Raw genomic sequence first — 18,069 nt, 5'->3', positions numbered from 1 at the left:
ATTCATTGTACACAGACATGTGGCACCATATCTCCTTTCCTCTTCCCTTTCTTTGTACAGCAGTGTGTTTAGTCGTGTATATGTCTATACTATATATACTTATGTGTGTCACCACTTCACTTTGTACCTGAGGAGGCGTGGACCTCCACGCGAAAGGTTGTACAAATTAAACTTAAACAAAAATCTTCAGTGTCGGCTTCTGTATTTTGTTTATATGATCTACAGGACTTGACTCCCCTCTTCGTATACGCTTCTGCTTCGAGCCTTCGAAACTCACGATCACCCTCATCTGCTCTTGCGTGAGTTCCGACCCTGCTACGAGCTCACGTGAAGGTCGACATGGCGTATCGGTGAGCTCGATCATGCCGCATATCAGTGCATTCACCGGATAACATCACACTTCTAAACAGAGGAGGTGTGATGTTATCTGATGAGCGCGCTAACATCCGGCATGATCGAGCTCACCGATACGCCATGTCTATCTTCACGTGAGTTCGTAGCAGGGGCCGAACTCAAGCCTTATCAGACGATCCTGATCGTGAGTTTTGAAGCCCCGAAACGCCGAGCTATGTCGACAACTGAACCCCTCTGTCGTACACACTGTGGTACCAAGTATGGCGTTTCTCGCTCCTCTAAGTTGCCTGCCTTCTTTGTTCCTTTCTATTGCCTTAAAGCTTCCACTTACCGGCTACGTTCGCAGTCCATTCGCCGTTCATTGGAAAAGAGGCCATATCCAATCTGCTCAAGGACAAAGCAGACGAGGGTTACGTATTGCAAAGCGTAGTTTTGATGATTCACTTCATATAAACTCCAATTCAGTTTTTCTAACACTATGGCACAGGGTGGAATTCTTATCCCGTTGATATTGCCACGAATCATCTTCGAGAAACATCCAGGGAACGCACGAAACGGTACATCTCATCCCAGCGCATGCTGAGGAAGGTGCAGGAGGCTTCCTGACACATCGCCTGCTCTCTGGCAAACGCACGTGCTGTTTCTAGACTTTTCCGCGCGACGCTTAAATGCTTGTGCGCTGCAGGCTGGAGCATTCATTCTTTGGACTCAGTTGTGTTCAGAGAGCTATCACTCTTGTGCTTTAGCTACCAAGTAGTTTAATAAACCGTTTGCTGTTTATTCGACGACTCGCCGGCCCATTTCGCTTCGTGACATTTCTGGTGGGGATGCGGAGCACCTGCTCAATGGCCTGGAAGGACAGAAACGACTGAGTCGAAGACAGCGTGGTCGACCTTCGGAATTTCAGGCCATTGGGTCCCCCAACCCGCAAGAAGATGAATACGACAGCCACCATCGGCAGCGCGGCACGGCAACAGCTGGGCGCATTCGCGACCAGCCCAACCTGCACCACTCAGCTACCAGCCACGCGCACAAGGAACTCCTAAGACAGAGTATACGGCGAACGTCAGACTTGAGACCACTCTGCTACGACTGTGAAGAAGCCACCCGGGTCTACCGCCGTTTCCCGTACCGACGACTGGGTCTACCCGGATTTTCACCTGACGGCTCCCGCCTTCAGCGCGTAGTCACCCCCGCCGCAATTGACGACTCTCTACGGCAGCAACATGCTTCTGCTGACTCTCGACTCGACCAGTCTCCGAGCTCGACGAACAGCAATGCAGACCGCCGCGACGCTCAAAACCTTACCAGTAAATACTCATCGACGACCGCGAGACAGCTGCATTAAGGGGACCATGAAATGATTTTCGCGAATTCCGAGTATTCTGCAGGAAACCGTTCTCATGATCTCTCACTATCGTACACACATCGACTTTTCACTGTATTCAGTACAACGGGGGCGCAGTTATCAGACAAAAATAACAGGGCGTGACCGCTGGATATATGCCTTCGAAGCGGGCTTACGTCATCGCCACCCAATTCTCGCATCCAACTGTGAACGACGAGGCGGACACACATCGCGGGACCATGTGGGTGCATGGTTTCGGTTTGGACAACAACGACGTTGTATATCTGCCGTCGAAATCACTTGAAATATGGCGAAAGGCAAATTGTCAGCAATGGAGGAAGAGATTATGCAACACACACGGCGTCTGTGGATCGTATGGTACTCAGCAGCTCGTAAAATGTCACCGACGGAGCTATGTTCTGACGAAGAAGTTCAAAGAGGAAAACGTGCTCCGATAACCATGCTGACGTGCTGACAGTCAACGGCTATATTACATTACTCGTAGGATTCTGTGTCAACGGTTAGATACAATCTTGTCTCCAGGTCAAATTAAAACGTATTTCATGGGGAAGTATGCAAGCTTGGTTGCAAATTTTGCAGTTTGCTCGCAAAAGCCTGTTCACGAATCGGCAACATGTTCTGTGTATGATGTCACGGCCAGATCGCCTCGGAGGCCGGCCGTAGCAGCTGCCGTTCACGGCCGTGGTTAATATAGATTATCTTCGCTATTTGAACCATTTTTAACTTGATATTTCACAGAGTGAATGCTTTAGTACAGGGGAAAAAATTAAAAATGATCGTGGGCTTGTCAAATATCCTTTCATGGTCCCTTTAATCGATAACGGCGCCGACGACAATGTTAAAGACGATGACGTTGGCTACGAGGCTTCGCAGGGTGCAAACGAAATGCGATGAGCCGACACAGGTTCTGGCATCGGGACGATGCCACGTCTACGGAGGGGCTATGCCACGAATCATCTTCGAGAAACATCCAGGGAACGCACGAAACGGTACATCTCATCCCAGCGCATGCTGAGGAAGGTGCAGGAGGCTTCCTGACACATCGCCTGCTCTCTGGCAAACGCACGTGCTGTTTCTAGACTTTTCCGCGCGACGCTTAAATGCTTGTGCGCTGCAGGCTGGAGCATTCATTCTTTGGACTCAGTTGTGTTCAGAGAGCTATCACTCTTGTGCTTTAGCTACCAAGTAGTTTAATAAACCGTTTGCTGTTTATTCGACGACTCGCCGGCCCATTTCACTTCGTGACAATATACCTCGTTGTCGGGGTTACCTGCACGAGGCCATCGCAATGACGCGTAAAATATCGCCATGCGAACTCGATTTGCATAAAATTGCGTCGCTAGGGGTGCTAGCTTAAAGACGATCAACGTCCCATAATTTGGGGGATCTAGTAGGTAGTCATAAGAGGGAGCAGCGAAGGAGGAAAGAAATGCTCGTTATCCTACAGATGTGCCACAGCCAGTGTTCCCACTTTAGTGATTTTGTCGCTAAATTTAGCGAATTTTTGCTCTGTTTAGCGACTTGTTTCATATACCGGGTTTAGCGACTTTTTTTAGCGAGTTGCTTCAGCAGATCATGAGATTTTTACCGACAGTACAAATTGTGTAATCGTCGGTAAAAATTTGTTCGTGCAGTATAGAAGACTCCAAGGCGTCAGTCTGAGAGAACGTGGAAACAAAAAACGACTGAAATTGGACGCTTCTGGTTGGTGTGCTACTAGAAACCGCTAAAGAAAAAAAATGATGTGCCCTTCTCCAGGAAACAAAGTATCAGCGACCTCTCCCAATTAATAACGGCGCGTTGGCGTCGCCCATTGAGAGAGGGAGAGAGGATGGTGCCACCAGCGACTAATCAAATGTGTATCCTTTCGTTGTGTTACAAACTGCAGTCTTGCCGTTCTGTAAACAGACTTGGGAAAGTTTTATGTATGCTTCCATTCCAAAATCCATTTTTGGCCACCAGTATACGTCTCGTAACCTCTATTTCGAGCAGATGATACTTGGTGTTACTCGTGCGCAATGTTCACGATCCTTCGTCTGCATGAGCTCTGATGGAGGAACGACGCGATCTTCGCGCATCACGACGGCTTACACCACCTATAAGGTGTACATCACGTTAGCGTCAGGTAGCGGCCCACGTTCGGATCATGAGCCTTGAGTGCACGTGACCAAGCTGACATGATGTACTTATGAACAGTAGGAAGGACAGGGTCATCCGTTGTTTCCTTCCGCATCTCCCGCCGCGTAATGGGTTGAAGACGCTGCTCGGTCATTCAGATCGTAGCCGTGTCACTACCATCGCTGCCTTGACTGGCCTTTGTTGCCGGTAGTCGTACGCGGGAAGTGTAGCAGCTTCTTCGTTGCGAAACCCCTTTTACAGCGATAGCTTTTAACTGGAAGGTCTTGGGAAATCGCTGTGGCTGTATCACAAAACCCCTGTTTCAGTTCCAGCTTCGGTGACGCAAAACAATTTGAAATAATCTAAAGCTAATGAAAGCAGTTCTGACGTATTTGAGGATGGGTTGTGCCGGAAAGTGTCCTAAATGTTCTGCGTGTTCCGTCCCGCTTTTGTGTCGATTTTAGTAATATTTCTGTCCCCCTAATCCCAGCTCTACACATTATCACTCACTTCACAGATCACAAGGCAGTACTTGTCACTCTAAAGCAGTTGTGCATGTATCAGCAATAACAGTGTCAACATCCACAAACAACCGCTATTGCTGAAATTCGCGTTACAGAATCGTAACCGTGCTGTAATTTATTGTGATTTCATCGAACCTCGACGCACACAAACGCAGGCACAATCACACAACAGTCTCACGGAAACCATTTTTTAAGACGATTTCTTAATTCGGCCAGCGTGCAATGCGCATAGGCGGACGGCCATAGCCTTGTGTGGAGAGAAGAATACTTAGGCTTGATGGTCAGTACGAAGAGCGAACAATCTGCCAAATAGTAAAGTATGCCACTTCTCGCAGACCTAAAAACATTCCAAGTCTTCCTTTTCATCGACCGAGTACGTTTGGTGCCAGAAAGCGTTCGCGACGTGAAGGCTACGATACGTAGCCCCTCGCGGTGCTGCTGTTCCGGGGCTGCTCCTAAGCTGTGGTCGGAAGCATCCCTAGTGACGGTGGTTGGCAGTGTGGGATTGAAAATGGCCAATGTCGTGCCAATTCTGTATCAAATGTCCCAGTTTGTCGACAGCTTCCTCGTGCTCTGCAGAACAACAGAACAGTACGTTCTTTCGAAGTAGTGCGCGGAGAGGTCCGGTGAGCGTCGCAAATTGCGGAATAAACTTCAAGTACTACGAAGTGTAGACCGAAGAAGGACCTAGTGTAGTGAAATGTGGTGGACCAGTGTAGTGAAATCTTTCGGACGTAGAGCTTCCATAATAGACTTCGTTGTGTCTTCATCTGGACGAATGTCCTCGTCGGAAACGCAGTGGCCGGTTGGCCACCGGGTGTTACGGATCGCTGGTTCCATTCGTGGCGTTAGTAATGCCCACATAAAGAAACACAACTACTTCTCTTCGGTATGAAGGTGAGATACACACTGTCTGACATTATTCGAGACAGAACCAGAAACTCTCACAAGGAGAGAGAGAGAGAAGAGGGAACGGAACGCTAGACTAAACAAAACACGAAGCAAAGATCATCTTCGACTACGTTCCGAGTTCACCCCGGCGTGATGGGTCTCGTGATGGGGTCATGTACACAAACTCGGTGCGTAATGTATAGTGTCTCGTACGCAGTCCCCCGAAGGAACCTCACACAACATTTCCTCGGCCCGAAATGACCGCTTGATTACTGTCGATGATTTAGAAGTTCTAGTGGACACATCGGTTGCGCAGGTCGGCGGGTAACCACACCTGAGGTCAGCTTCACAGTACATGATCGCACGTGTCTGTCTGGTGAAGTGTGCACTTCTAGCATTCTCGCGATCTTCCACATCTCCAGAGGAATCTTCTCGTCATACAGACCGACTAGGTTGCCCTCTTGTATCGTCGAAGTGGGCCCATTCGGTGCCAAATGCGCAGAGCGAAGTTGTACTATATATTCTCTCTGCCACCGTTTCCAGAAATGATCCAGTGTCTGCGCGGTGTTTCCATCTCCGTGTGAGATCCTGTCTGCCAAATGTTGGCACGTGAGGTACACTCGCTTCAGGTACTGCTACGCGTTGTCTTCCAATTGAGAAGTGGCCAGGGGTTAAAGGTTCCGGTTCGTTGGGGTCGGAAGAGATGAAGGTCAGTGGGCGTGAATTTACGGTCGCTTCGGATTCGTGTAGAACTGTCGTCATCTCCTCGAAGAAGAGAAATGCTCTTCTGAGGACTTTCCGGAGACATTCTTTTACAGCGCGTACCATGCGCTCCCAAAACCCAACCGACCATGCTGCCCTTTCCACTATGCACTTCCACTCGATGTTTTCTGTTGCGTAGAAGTCTTGGATTTCCAGGGCTTTTAGGGCCTCTCACATCTTTTGGATATCCCGAGAAGCTCGTCTCAGTATGGAAGCATTGTCCGTGTAGATAGTGGAGGGTCGTCCCCTTCGTGCGACAAGTCGACGGAAACTAAGAAGTCAGGACTTCGTGATGAGGTCCGAAACCAGCTCCAAATGAATCGCACGTGTCACCGCGCAAGTGAAAAGGGGCGATATAGGGTTTCCCCTCTTTCATCGTTGATTGTGGTGTAGAGCGGGCCGGCAAAGTCAATTCCCATGATGGTGAAAGGTGCTTGCTGTGTAATGCGGCCCTTTGGCAATCGTGCCACAGGTGCGCTGGACTGGTTCGTCCTGAATCGCATACAGACCACGCATTTTCCTATGGTCCGGCGCACGAGTTGTCGCGCTTGAGGATTCCAATAGCGATCTCTCAGTTCTGTCAACGTGTCCTGAACTCCTACGTGCAGAACTCTTCGATGGGCAGCGTTGACGAAAAGCCTCGTCAGTTCGTGGTCTTTTGGTAGCAGTAAAGGGAGCTTCACTTCTTCTGAGGCGTCCCAATATTGAAGTCGCCTCTTTAGGTGCAGTAGTCCATGTTCGTCTATGAATGGTCGCAGGTTGGTAATGCTGGAATTGTCACCTATTCGTTCGCCATGAGTCAGCGCTGAATTTCAGGAACTTAAGCGTCATGCTGGGCTCTCTTGAACGAGTAAAGCTCTGCTTTCATGATCTTCTTGATGGTCAGCATCCCTCGCAGGCTATTGTGTGATTGGTGACAATTCCCAATGAAACGTAGGGTTCATGCAGTGACGCGTAGAAGCCTGGAGTATTCGCTGAAGCGACTTAGGTCCATCAATGGTTCCTTCGTGTTGTGACTGACCTGTAGACAGCTCACTTCCGATTTGCGCACCTCGCACAGCAACAATCTGGCCACGCACCTGGCTTCGTACTCTGAAAGCCTCTCTGCCCATTTCCACCAGTTTTTGCTGCGGACCAAATATTCTAAACTCAGTCTCTGTGTAAGCATATCAGCCGGGTTCTGACTGCCCGGACAATGTGACCATGAATGCGGATCGGTCTTTGATTGAATTTCCGTCGTCCTGGTGCACACCAACGGCTTCAACGGCTAGCTTGTCCTTGGATCCAGTGGAGGGCTATCTTGTTGAGACGGAATCGGTGTGCAATAGGCAGGATTTCGTTCGATAAAGGTGGTCCCTTTTCTAAGTGGTCGTTCCGCAGTAAACCATAAACGTCTACCGGACGTACCAGAAAAATCCAAACGACTACATCCAAAAGCAACATCTCATCGATATCCATCGTACGTACAGAAAGTACGTTAGAAAAGTTGGACGTCCAAGGAACGTACGCTGCACCCTGATTGCAAACGTCTAGTGTGCATCCATTCTTATGTGCATTCAACGTCCGATATATGTTGTACGCATGTGTTGTAAATATAAAGGTGTTTGGCGTCGAGGAGGTGAATGGGAATGGTTGAGATCTGGTTTGATCGTAAGTGCGAAAACGAGCGCCCAACGTATAAATTAAAAGAAGAAAAAAAACGCAATATTAAACAATATATTTTTAATCGGTCGTCGTTCTAGCTCTTGCTTAACTGGAAAAGATAAGGTCTCTCTCTGTGTGACGAATTGATCTCTCTGTTCTTTCCCCCAAGAACACACACGGTCCTGAGGATGTCCCCACAGTGTCATCATGTCCTCGTCCTTCGAGTTGTATTCCTAGAACGTCCTGAGGATGACACTCGGGGACTGTCCGTGTTCAGGTATGTCCTGCGCCCGTCCCTGTGAGTAGCTAGTGGGACGGGAAATATTACTTTGTTTAGTTTACCTGCTCAGACTCCCTAAACACATTTGTTTTGTTGTTTGGACCGATCCTTGGACCCTATTGACATTTTTTTCTGAAATAAAGGGTGGTTCAGCGTAAAATTCTATGCTTCCGAGAGGGATGACTGTCTATGATACCTGGAGCATTTCGCATTTCTCGTGGAAAGGACAGAAACGCGCGATTCTGTCGCGCTGCTTTTGACTTTCAAAAGTCCTACCTGAATATCTCCAAACAAAAGGAGTAAGAAACATAGATTTTGCAGTGATGCAGAGCTAACACTTCAATCAATTCCTCGCTTAGCGTATTTTTCTTTGCGTAATCGAAAAAAACATGGACAGCTAACCCTTCGTTTTGTGTCGCAGGCGGTTGTGTCGAATTGACGGAGAGTCGCGTAGTAAGCAATAAATAGTATCTGTTTTCTCTTCGAAAGAGAATTCTAGTGCCTTTCGGAGTGGATTTCTCTGACTTTTTTCTGCCTCTTTTATATTTCTCTCTGCTTTCCCGATTTGAACCGCTGCCCGTATTGGCCGTTATGCAATGTACGAGGGGTGTTCAAGTCAAACCGGGACTTTCTGTCTCCTGAGTGTACAAATGGCTCGCGCTACTTCTTTTTCGTCATTTTCACACGCGACAGGCCTCCGCGTTCACCACGTTGTGGTCCAAAGTTTGTGCAAAACAGAAGACACGTGCTGGACAAGATGGCCGACAACAAGGTGAGCGCGCACATCGAACAGCGAATTGTCATGAAGTTTCTCGTGAATGAAGGCATAAAGTCATCTGAAATTTACAGAAGACTTCATGCTCAGTATGGCCACGATACACTTAGCCGCAGCAAAGCGTTCGAGTGGTGCAAACGGTTCCCGGACAGCTGTACATCAGTGCAGGACGATCCCGGCCGGGACGGCTCAGAGCCCAGTGTCAGAGTTCCTGAGAACATCCAACTTGTGGAGCGCCCGATCCTAAAGAACCGACGTATAATATGTCTCGAACTGGCTCGAAAGACGGACCTTTCTGTGGGAACGTTGAACACTATCATTCATGAACACCTCCAGTTTCGGAAAGCCGGGCCTCATCACCAAAGGAGTCCTCCTCCTACAGGACAATGCACGCCCGCATACCGCACATCTCACTTGGCTGGGAGTTGCTGCTACATCCCCCTTACAGTCAAGACCTCGCCCTCAGCCATTTCCATGTCTTCGGTCCACTGAAGGCGTTCCTTGGGGGCTGCCCTTCAGCTGCGACGACGAGGTCAAGAATACGGTCCGATTATGGCTGCTACGCGCCGGTAAGGATTTCTACGCTGCTGATATCCAAGCCCTCGTGAAACGCTGGGACAAGTGCATTAGTGCAGCTGGTAATTACGTTGAAAAATAAAACTCATTTCTCGCCTCTAAGTTCATTTTACTTTTGCGAAAAATGAAAAGCCCCGTTTTGACTTGAACGCCCCTCGTACTAGAAACGAATAGCCATACTTCATTGTGACACTTAAGCAAGATGAGTGGAATCAGTAAAACAAAAGTTACCAGTACTGCGTGTGGTTTCATATCGCTTATCCTGTTTGAGCACGTGGAATAAGGTACAATAATGTGAAACTAGGTTTCGTCCCTGATGTGTCATCACTCTGTCCTCAAGTTGTCCTCCAGGAAGGTGTGAGGACATTCTGAGTAAGCAATATAGTGCCACATTGACACGATGAGGACGATTTGAGGTTCAGATTTGACAGTCCTGGGGATGTCATCCCTGTCCATACATGATACTCTTAGGATATTCCTGCGATGATAGTGTGCCTTCTTCCGTTTCTTCTTCTTTTTTTTGAAATTCTAAACGCCACGCGTGGTTCTTCACGCAGTTTCGGTTTCCAACACTCATCAATAGCTTTTTCAATCTTCTGCTATTTTGTGTTCAGTGACAAGTGAGTTTATTGGAGCCACTGCGGGAACCTGGGAACGTAAAATGCCGCCTTTTGCAGCTTTTTCAGCAGTCTTCAACGTCTTGTGAAAATATTAGTAGAATTGGTAGTGGCAAACGTGATATCGTCATGGTCATCGGTATCATCGCCCGCCATTTCCTTTGTCTGTGCTCGCGCCTCGTGCGTCTTTGTTATTTTCTGTGGTTTTGTGCTTGGAACTCCGGTTACGTTCAAAACAAGTGCGTACATTTGGTATTGGTCTTACTCTGTGTTCGTTACGTAGTTTTGTAGAATGTGACGCTGTCTTGTGAAACCTATAAGCACTGTCATCCTTACTGAAATGCCGTGCTGCGCGTAGGCGCTGTATCATACCAATATTAGCTTTATATAACTTTCGAGCAGAGCAAAGAAAATATGCGCTGCAGAACTACTGACATGCGGCTTCAGACAACTGTGTCGCGATTGTAAATTTTATCACGTGTGATATTATGTGGTACTGAAAGTACCAAAGTACAGAGTTGTGGGTACCGCGTTACGAGCAATTTCTGTGAGAATTGTGTTTGAAGTATTTGTTCTTCGGTGTATTAAAATAATTGTGCCTCCAAACTGTGCTGTGTTGAATTACTTTTACCTCGCTTCGAACCAAGAGATTGAAACATTGTGAAATTTGTTTTGCTGCTTAGGTGTAATGAAAAATATTTACTCTGTCATGATACATGGCATGTACAGTCTACAGCGGTGGTCATATAGAACGTCCGACAGACATCCATATGTGCATCGGATGTATGTCCATTAGAGGGGAGAAACATCCAGCTGAGGGGGGGGGGGATATGTTTATTAAGAAAAAGAAAACGAAACGTGCTGGGATATCTCTGCAACGTACCAGCAACGTTATCTGAACAAGCATTCCATCACCTATACCACGTCTTTTTAACGTAATCTGGATATATCTGGATATCCACTAGACATACTAAACGTTCCACACTCTTAAAAAAAGGGTGTACTTTAACTCCTTTCCTTGCCACATATATAACACCCTTTTGGAGAGTACAATTACGCTCAAAAGGGTGTCTCCTCACTCCCTCAAGGGAGTAGCATAACACCTTCTCCCTGCCGGGGAGTAATATTACTCTCCAGTTGGTAGAAAGGTGTTACGCTACTCCCTTGGAGGGAGTGAGGAGACACCCTTTTGAGCGTAATTGTACTCTCCAAAAGGGTGTTATATATGCGCAAAAAAATTAGTTAAAGTACACCCTTTTTTTAAGAGTGCAGATGAACCACCCTCTGGATGTCTAAAGGACAGTTGTGCTTTACTCGGTCATGGAACCTACGTTAGGGACGTGCGAAGAAGCATCAAACACCACACGAGTGTTTGTCGATACTGCATCGTTCCGTATCACAGCCTTGTGTGGCATGTAGTACACTGGTGTGCTAGACGATATCGTTGGTGGCGCCTTCTCCGCATGACTGTGAATCGTGTAACTCCGGATAGCTTCGTCATAGTCTTCTACCATTCCTTCTCGTTGCAGGCGTTTCATTCGATTATGCAGTCGTCGCAGCGCAATTGTCTGTTTCCAGGACATCCTTACTTCGTACTGACCGTCGACGTACTTGACGTTTAGTCCAAATTCCTTTAGAACTTCGTTGTCGTGTTCGGTGTTGCCATTCGGTGGATCAGTGACCCCGATAGCTTCGAGCTCCCAGAGTCGACGCAGTGATGTTGAGTCATCCGTTTCGACTGTAGCGCCGACTCTAAGTACACAGACGACAGTGTTCTTTACTTCTTTGACGATTGTTTTCAGTCGGACCCTGGAACGTCCACCCGAATTTAGATTCTCCTGCTACTGAATCTTGATCATTAGGGGACCTTCGTAGGCAGCGTGTCAGGAATCTCCACATCTGATCTGTGCCTACAGATTGATACGATGGCTTGGTTGTCGTATTCCCTTGCATCGCACTGGCTGCGGAGACGCCACTTGACCACCTTTCGTTGTTGAACACGGCCAGTGGTGCTATCTGAGAACGTATTTAGCTGCAAGTTGATATGACCGACGACAGGAGCCTGCAGTTTCTGTGAACGTCTTCGGCTATGAAAGTACGCTCACTGCCACTATCTCTGATCCCTCGTATGTACGTATGTCGGTAGTCGGTGACAGCCCAAGCTTGGAAGGCTGGAAGCAGTACCGTTCAATCGTTGGCATTTGATGTTGTAGTCCGGCAAGAAGTCACTAGGCCTGAGACTTTCTGGGCGTCGTCTCTGTTTTAGCCTTTTGGTTTCGCCACTCTGGGTCGCACATGAATGTGACATGACGTCCAACGCAGCGCTGACAGGTCACTTTCATTCGGCATTCCTTCGATCGATGACCCTTTCTTGTGCACCGAAAGCAGCATCCTTCTCTGCTTAAAAATTTATTTCGTTCGAAAGTGGCATGTTCCCCGTACATGATCCGGTCACATGGTGATTCGTTCCGCAAAAGAGACATGCACGTTGATTCTTGTCCACTCCAGCATGCAGTACAGCCGCGCTCTTAGGCCGCGTACCCATATGCGGAGAATCTGCGCGGAAACGCGAACGCGGCGCGGTAAAGTCTTGCCGCTGTGCGGGAAAAGCCACCTCCGCTGTCCGCTTTTTGGCGATCGCGCAGTGCACGATTTTTAGCGGCATCCGCACATGGTCGGCCAATCACGGAGTAAACGGAAGTTGCGTGCGTTCTTGTTTTCTTCCGGCCTCCCGCACCGGGAGCATTGACGGCGTCATTGACCAGAAGGTATGTCGCAGTGATGCTCACGTTTTTCAGCCGGCGAATTTATGACGGAAATAAAATGTTATTGCTGCCTACATTATACGGCGTTGCATTAAAATGACTTTTCGGGTAGACATTGGAATAAAATTTGGAAGTGCAGGTAAGTAAAGTGTAAGATATTGACTGTCATAGTGTCACAAAGTTGAAAGCTAAACATTGTTCACAAGAAAAGAATGAGCTATCACCACAGCGAGTGAACCCAAAGGATGCGTTTCTTGCGTCTGCGATGTTGATTTCGCAAAAGCTGAGATGTAAGAAAGCAAACGTTTACTACAGTCAGTAGCTCGACTTCACTGTCGTTCGCCATCTTGTCAAGCTTTCGCTTTGGAGAGCAGCGGGCGGAGGCAGTATAGCTGGGGCGGCATGCATACGCGTCCACTTGCGGCAGGCGGTGGCGCACATCTCTACCGCATGTGGGTACGCGGCCTTACTGCTGCGTTGCTGCTGCTTGTTACCATGCTGTCGATCCGTGGACAGCATTCGTTCGCAATTCCGGATCGTTCGCAACTATCAGTTTCTATTCTGAGGAATCAGAGAAGCTCTGTGAGCTCACCCATATCCTGTTCTCCTGTTGAGGTAGAGCCGTCATCACGGGACTCGTTGTCTTGCTCGACCCGCCGATGAAACTCCACCACCAAATCCGGAGGCAACGAAGTCAGCAGGATGCCGCACAACATAGCAGAGTACGTGTCGATGCGAACTCCAAAAGCAGTCAATCCTCTTGTGTTGGTCTGCACGCGGTCATATAATGTCCGCTGAGCTTCTATGTCGCCGGATGATTTGATGACGGGAAATCTTCTGAGTATTCCTATGTAATCCGTTTCGATGCTCTTGCGGTCACCGAAACGCTGCGTTAAGATCCCAATGGCATCATCGTACGTTGTGTCAGCCTCCTGCAGTCCATATATTGCGGAAGCAGCTGACCCACTCATTTGACATTGCAGATATTGAAATGTGTCGCTCTTGGACAAATTGGGGTTGTCGTGAACTGACAGTCTAAATTTCTCCCAGAAGCGCTACCATTGAAGCAAATCGCCGTTGAAACGTTGTAGACTAAGCTCAGGCAACCTGACGCCCGCCTTCCGGTAAGTGGGTCTTGGCATTGATATCCCAGTTGAAGTTGCACTCGTCGCTGATGCTGATACAGGCGTCAGTCTTGTCTTCAGTGCTGCGATAGCAGTAGTCTAGACAGTAGTCTTGTCTTCGTAATCGATGATGATAGTGTACTCCGTTGTTGTATCCTCGTCTTTAACAAATGGCTCCATTTCTTGATTGAGTTATTTGAGCTCATCGTTACTTGTCGTTAAACGTTCGAGGAGACCCCTTAAGGTATCTTCCGTCGTGGATTCGTTGGAAAGAGCATCGCCTACCGTATTGATGAGGTTCGCGATGTTGCCGCGTCGGACAGTTCCCTTTGCTTTGACGCGTTCCATTGTTGTGAACGCAGTTGTCGGTAGAGGTTGCAATATCCAGGCTTCCCGTGTTTCGGCACTATGTTACGGAATGCTGGATCCATTCGTTGCGTTAGGATAACCCACATAAAGAAACAAAACTACGTCTGTTCGGTGTGAATGTGAGAAACACACCCTCTCACTCTATTCGAGACAGAACCAGAAAGTCTCACAAGGACAGAGAGAGAGAGGAGGAGGGAACGGAACCCCAGACTAAACAAAACACGAAGCAGAGGTCATCTTCGACTTCGTTCCGAGTTCATCCCGGCGTGATGGGTCTTGGGGTCATGTACGCAAACTCGGTTCGTAATGTATAGTGTCTCGTGCGCAGTTCCCTGAAGGGGTCTCACACAACAAGGGTAAGCGGTGGTACGCGGTGGTAACACAGGGTGGTAAGCGGTGGTGCGGATACAGGTGGTCCTGATTTCCTAGCAGGCGAAAGAGGCGCAACTCAAGCCTGCGACTGCGGTCAGTCGTTAAGCTAGAGGGAACTCGGAAGCGGGAGATCCAACTGGCCACAAGGGCGGAGGCAACGGCCTCTGCAGACACTTGAGGAAGTGGTATTACTTCAGGCCAGTGAGCGAAACGGTCAGTACAAGAGAGTTGGTTTTCGTTGCCTCTGGCAGGTGAAAAGGAGCCAATGTATATGCACTCGGTCGAAATGGGCGTCAGGTAGGGTCGAAATGGTAGGTAAAACCTATCTGGTTCGTAACATTTTAAGAAATCTTACAGTATTCACTGTAGTCCCAGAGCAAATCTTTTACGTTAGCAAATATGATGCGACCTGGCAACATGAATTCGCAAATGATGTTACATTCCAGAAAGAGCTACCAAAGACATGGGATGAGAGCGTGCCTACTTTGATTATAGTCGACGATCTCATGACTGAGAAGAATGTGATGCAAGAAATGGTTCGTCTCTATACGAGAGCATCACATCATAAGAACGCATCCATTGTTTTTCTTTGTCAGTACTTATTTCACAACGACGTCAACTATAGAACATTATCTCACAATAGCACATATATAATATTATTTAATAATTTAAGGTCACGCACGCAGCTGGAACTTTTAGGACGCCAGATCTTCGGCAAAGCTCAATTACCATACTTTATCAGTGCATTTGAGCAGGCAGCAGAGAAACCATTTGGTTATCTAGTGATTGACCTACACCCTCTGACGCAGTCTCAATTTCGTCTGCGAACAGGCATTACTGGAAACGTTCGACAGTTGGTTTTCTTGCCAAAATGAAAACTCTGCGTCATCATTTAACTTTTCTAAAAGTCCTTGCAACATGTACTCCTAAAGAGCGCAATGAGATTTTAAAGGAGGCGCCACCTCATAGCATAGAAGCTCTTTCTGAAGTCTGTAAGAATATATTGAATGGTAATATTAAGCTACCGCCCAGATTGTTCAAAGAGCTGGAAAAGTACAAACACACCATTCGATACATTGCATATAAAACGCTGCACAAATCACCAAAAAGACTTAAGATCCTTCCTCTATCGTCAGAGGGGTGGATTAGTGCCACTAATCCCCTTATTACTCACGGGATTAACCAGTGTGCTCGGTGGTGTCGCAGGTCATGCTCTAGCAAAGACGGTAGGTGTCTAAAAAATGGCTACAAAGGTTGAGGTATTGACTCCCATCGAATCAATTCTGGAATCTAATGAAAGCGATGATATTAAAGTAAAACGAATGTTAACTGCTATGTACTACATTATAAAAAATCATCAGAAACCATCTAATGAAACAGAGCCAGCACCCACAGTACAGGAAGAAAAAAACGATGAGTCACTTCCAATGGGACGCTCATTTGATTACAATTCGCTTCCTTCTAATGTCAACATTAAAAAAGTAAGACGTGTAGTCTCAGTGCTACCTAGGAGCGTGACTTGGAATGATAAGGGAGAAATCATTCATAACAACCAAACAATCGCTGGTTCTAATATAAAATAATTTGTGTTGCATCTGTCCGGACACAAGAAAGGGAAGCCTGCCTGGTACCGAAAAGTGGCAAAGTTCTTGCAGCCACACAAAATACATCAGAAGAGGAAAGAAAGGAAACGTATACTCTGGGAAACGTATAAATCGCCCCAAAGAACAAAGTTGCTTTCATCATCATCATCAGATGAATATATCACAGAAGAAGAATGAATTAAAGGGATCCAAACGCTGGTTTGGGGGGGGTTGCCCGATACTGCAGAGGTCGAAACATCTCTAAGAAACAGGCAATCGAAGAACTACAGCGAGATGACGTCTACACACTTTACAAAGAAGGAAGACGTAGATTTAAGAGAAGAAAGACCATCTCACTGCACATCGACGATCTTCATCAAGCAGACCTGATTTCATTCCTGCAGTACAGGAAACAAAATAAAGGATTTTCCTTCATACTCATTGTGATAGACTGCTTATCAAGACGACTCATGGCTACGCCCATTAAGACCAAGCGTGGTGAAGATGTGAAGAAAGGATTGATCAAGTTGTATAGGAGCCATAAATCCTATCCACATCTTCTGCAGGTAGATAGAGGGAGAGAGTTCTATAACAAACATGTGAAAGCATGGTGTAAACGTCACTCAATACACATGTATACCTCTTTTTCACCTTTCAAGGCTGCGGTCGTCAAGCGCGCTATCAAAAGTATTAAAGCTAGACTTGATCGTTATTTCGCCAGTAAAGGTCATCACAAGTACATTGCTGTTCTCCCAAAGATCATCGCTGACTACAATTCATCATATCATTCGACTATCAAGATGGCCCCGAACGACGTCGATAAAAATAACGAGATTGAACTATTCAATAGACTTCACAGTAAAAATGACAACAAACCAAAAAAGATTCCATTGAATATTGGTGATCAGGTGCGCGTACTCACAAGTAGATCAATTTTTGACAAGGGGTACATTGGGCACTGGTCCTTAGTTGTCTACACGATCACACGATACAAGAACTCGGATCCACCAGTGTTTTACATAGCTGGACCAGATGGGGTCGAAGACGATGCAACTTACTATGCCAATGAATTGCAATGTGTAGTGAAATCGCAAGACGACCCATACCCAATTGAACGCATAGTAAGTCGAAAGAAAATAAATGGTGTCACACATTATAAAGTGAAATGGCTAGGTTATGATGACTCACTTAATTCCTGGGTTCCAGCCCAAGATGTCGCGAAGTTCTGATTTTTACATGTATCTCCTATCTAATGATTGCATGGATATGCACCCAAACAACAGTCTCAATGACTTTACAATCACTCTGAGTGCACCACTACAAGTGAATGAAGAATATGAAGTTGGCCTGCATGAACTTTCCATCTCTAATGTATTCTACAACGTTCCACGGACTAACGATGCTACTATACATATTACTTCCAGAAGCATTATTGAGCTGCGTAAGGAAGTTGTTGTGATATCGACTTTGGAACACGCATTGCAAGATTTTTTAAAAGAACTCAACATCGCATTTGGTTATGTCGATGGAAGGTACACATTCCAACTACCTCAAATAATTCGTTCTATTAAGTTTTTGGATGAAGAACTGCAACACGCCATGGGTGTGTCCACTATACAGGGTTTGAAAGTTGCAGGTGCTAAAGTTCCACGTCAGAACATGTACATGGGAGAGGAAGCTATCTCAAAGATGCTTTTAAAGGAAGAGGTGACTATCATTACACAATATGCTCCAATCATATTCATACCAGGTCGCCCTATCACTGTCACACTAAATCGCTTCTTTAAAAGATATGAAATCGATGGAAAGATACTATTTCAAAACAATACCTATACATTAATTATTGGTCCCACGTCTCTTTTTTATCCCTGAACAACTCAAGAGACTCCTCAAATTAAACTCCAGTAAACTGTTAGAAAATATAACACAATACATTGGAGATCCAT

General features: G+C 46.8%; 1 protein-coding gene across 2 annotated transcripts in view; it reads right to left on the bottom strand.

Moving 5' to 3' along the window:
* Positions 1-18,069, bottom strand: part of LOC135368769 (venom metalloproteinase antarease TserMP_A-like) — a 186,602-nt gene that overhangs the window by 104,093 nt on the left and 64,440 nt on the right. The window contains exon 9 of one of the 2 annotated variants that reach the window (XM_064602280.1): positions 686-738. The exons of the other annotated variant lie outside the window; for it this stretch is intronic. Coding sequence (XP_064458350.1) covers positions 686-738 — 53 coding nt within the window. The remainder of the gene's footprint in view (positions 1-685; positions 739-18,069) is intronic. 2 annotated transcript variants of the gene reach the window in all.

Source organism: Ornithodoros turicata, chromosome 1, assembly GCF_037126465.1.
Source record: "Ornithodoros turicata isolate Travis chromosome 1, ASM3712646v1, whole genome shotgun sequence".
NCBI lineage: Eukaryota > Metazoa > Arthropoda > Arachnida > Ixodida > Argasidae > Ornithodoros > Ornithodoros turicata.
Note: the sequence above shows the minus strand (reverse complement) of the source record. Positions and strands in the feature narration are given on the sequence as shown.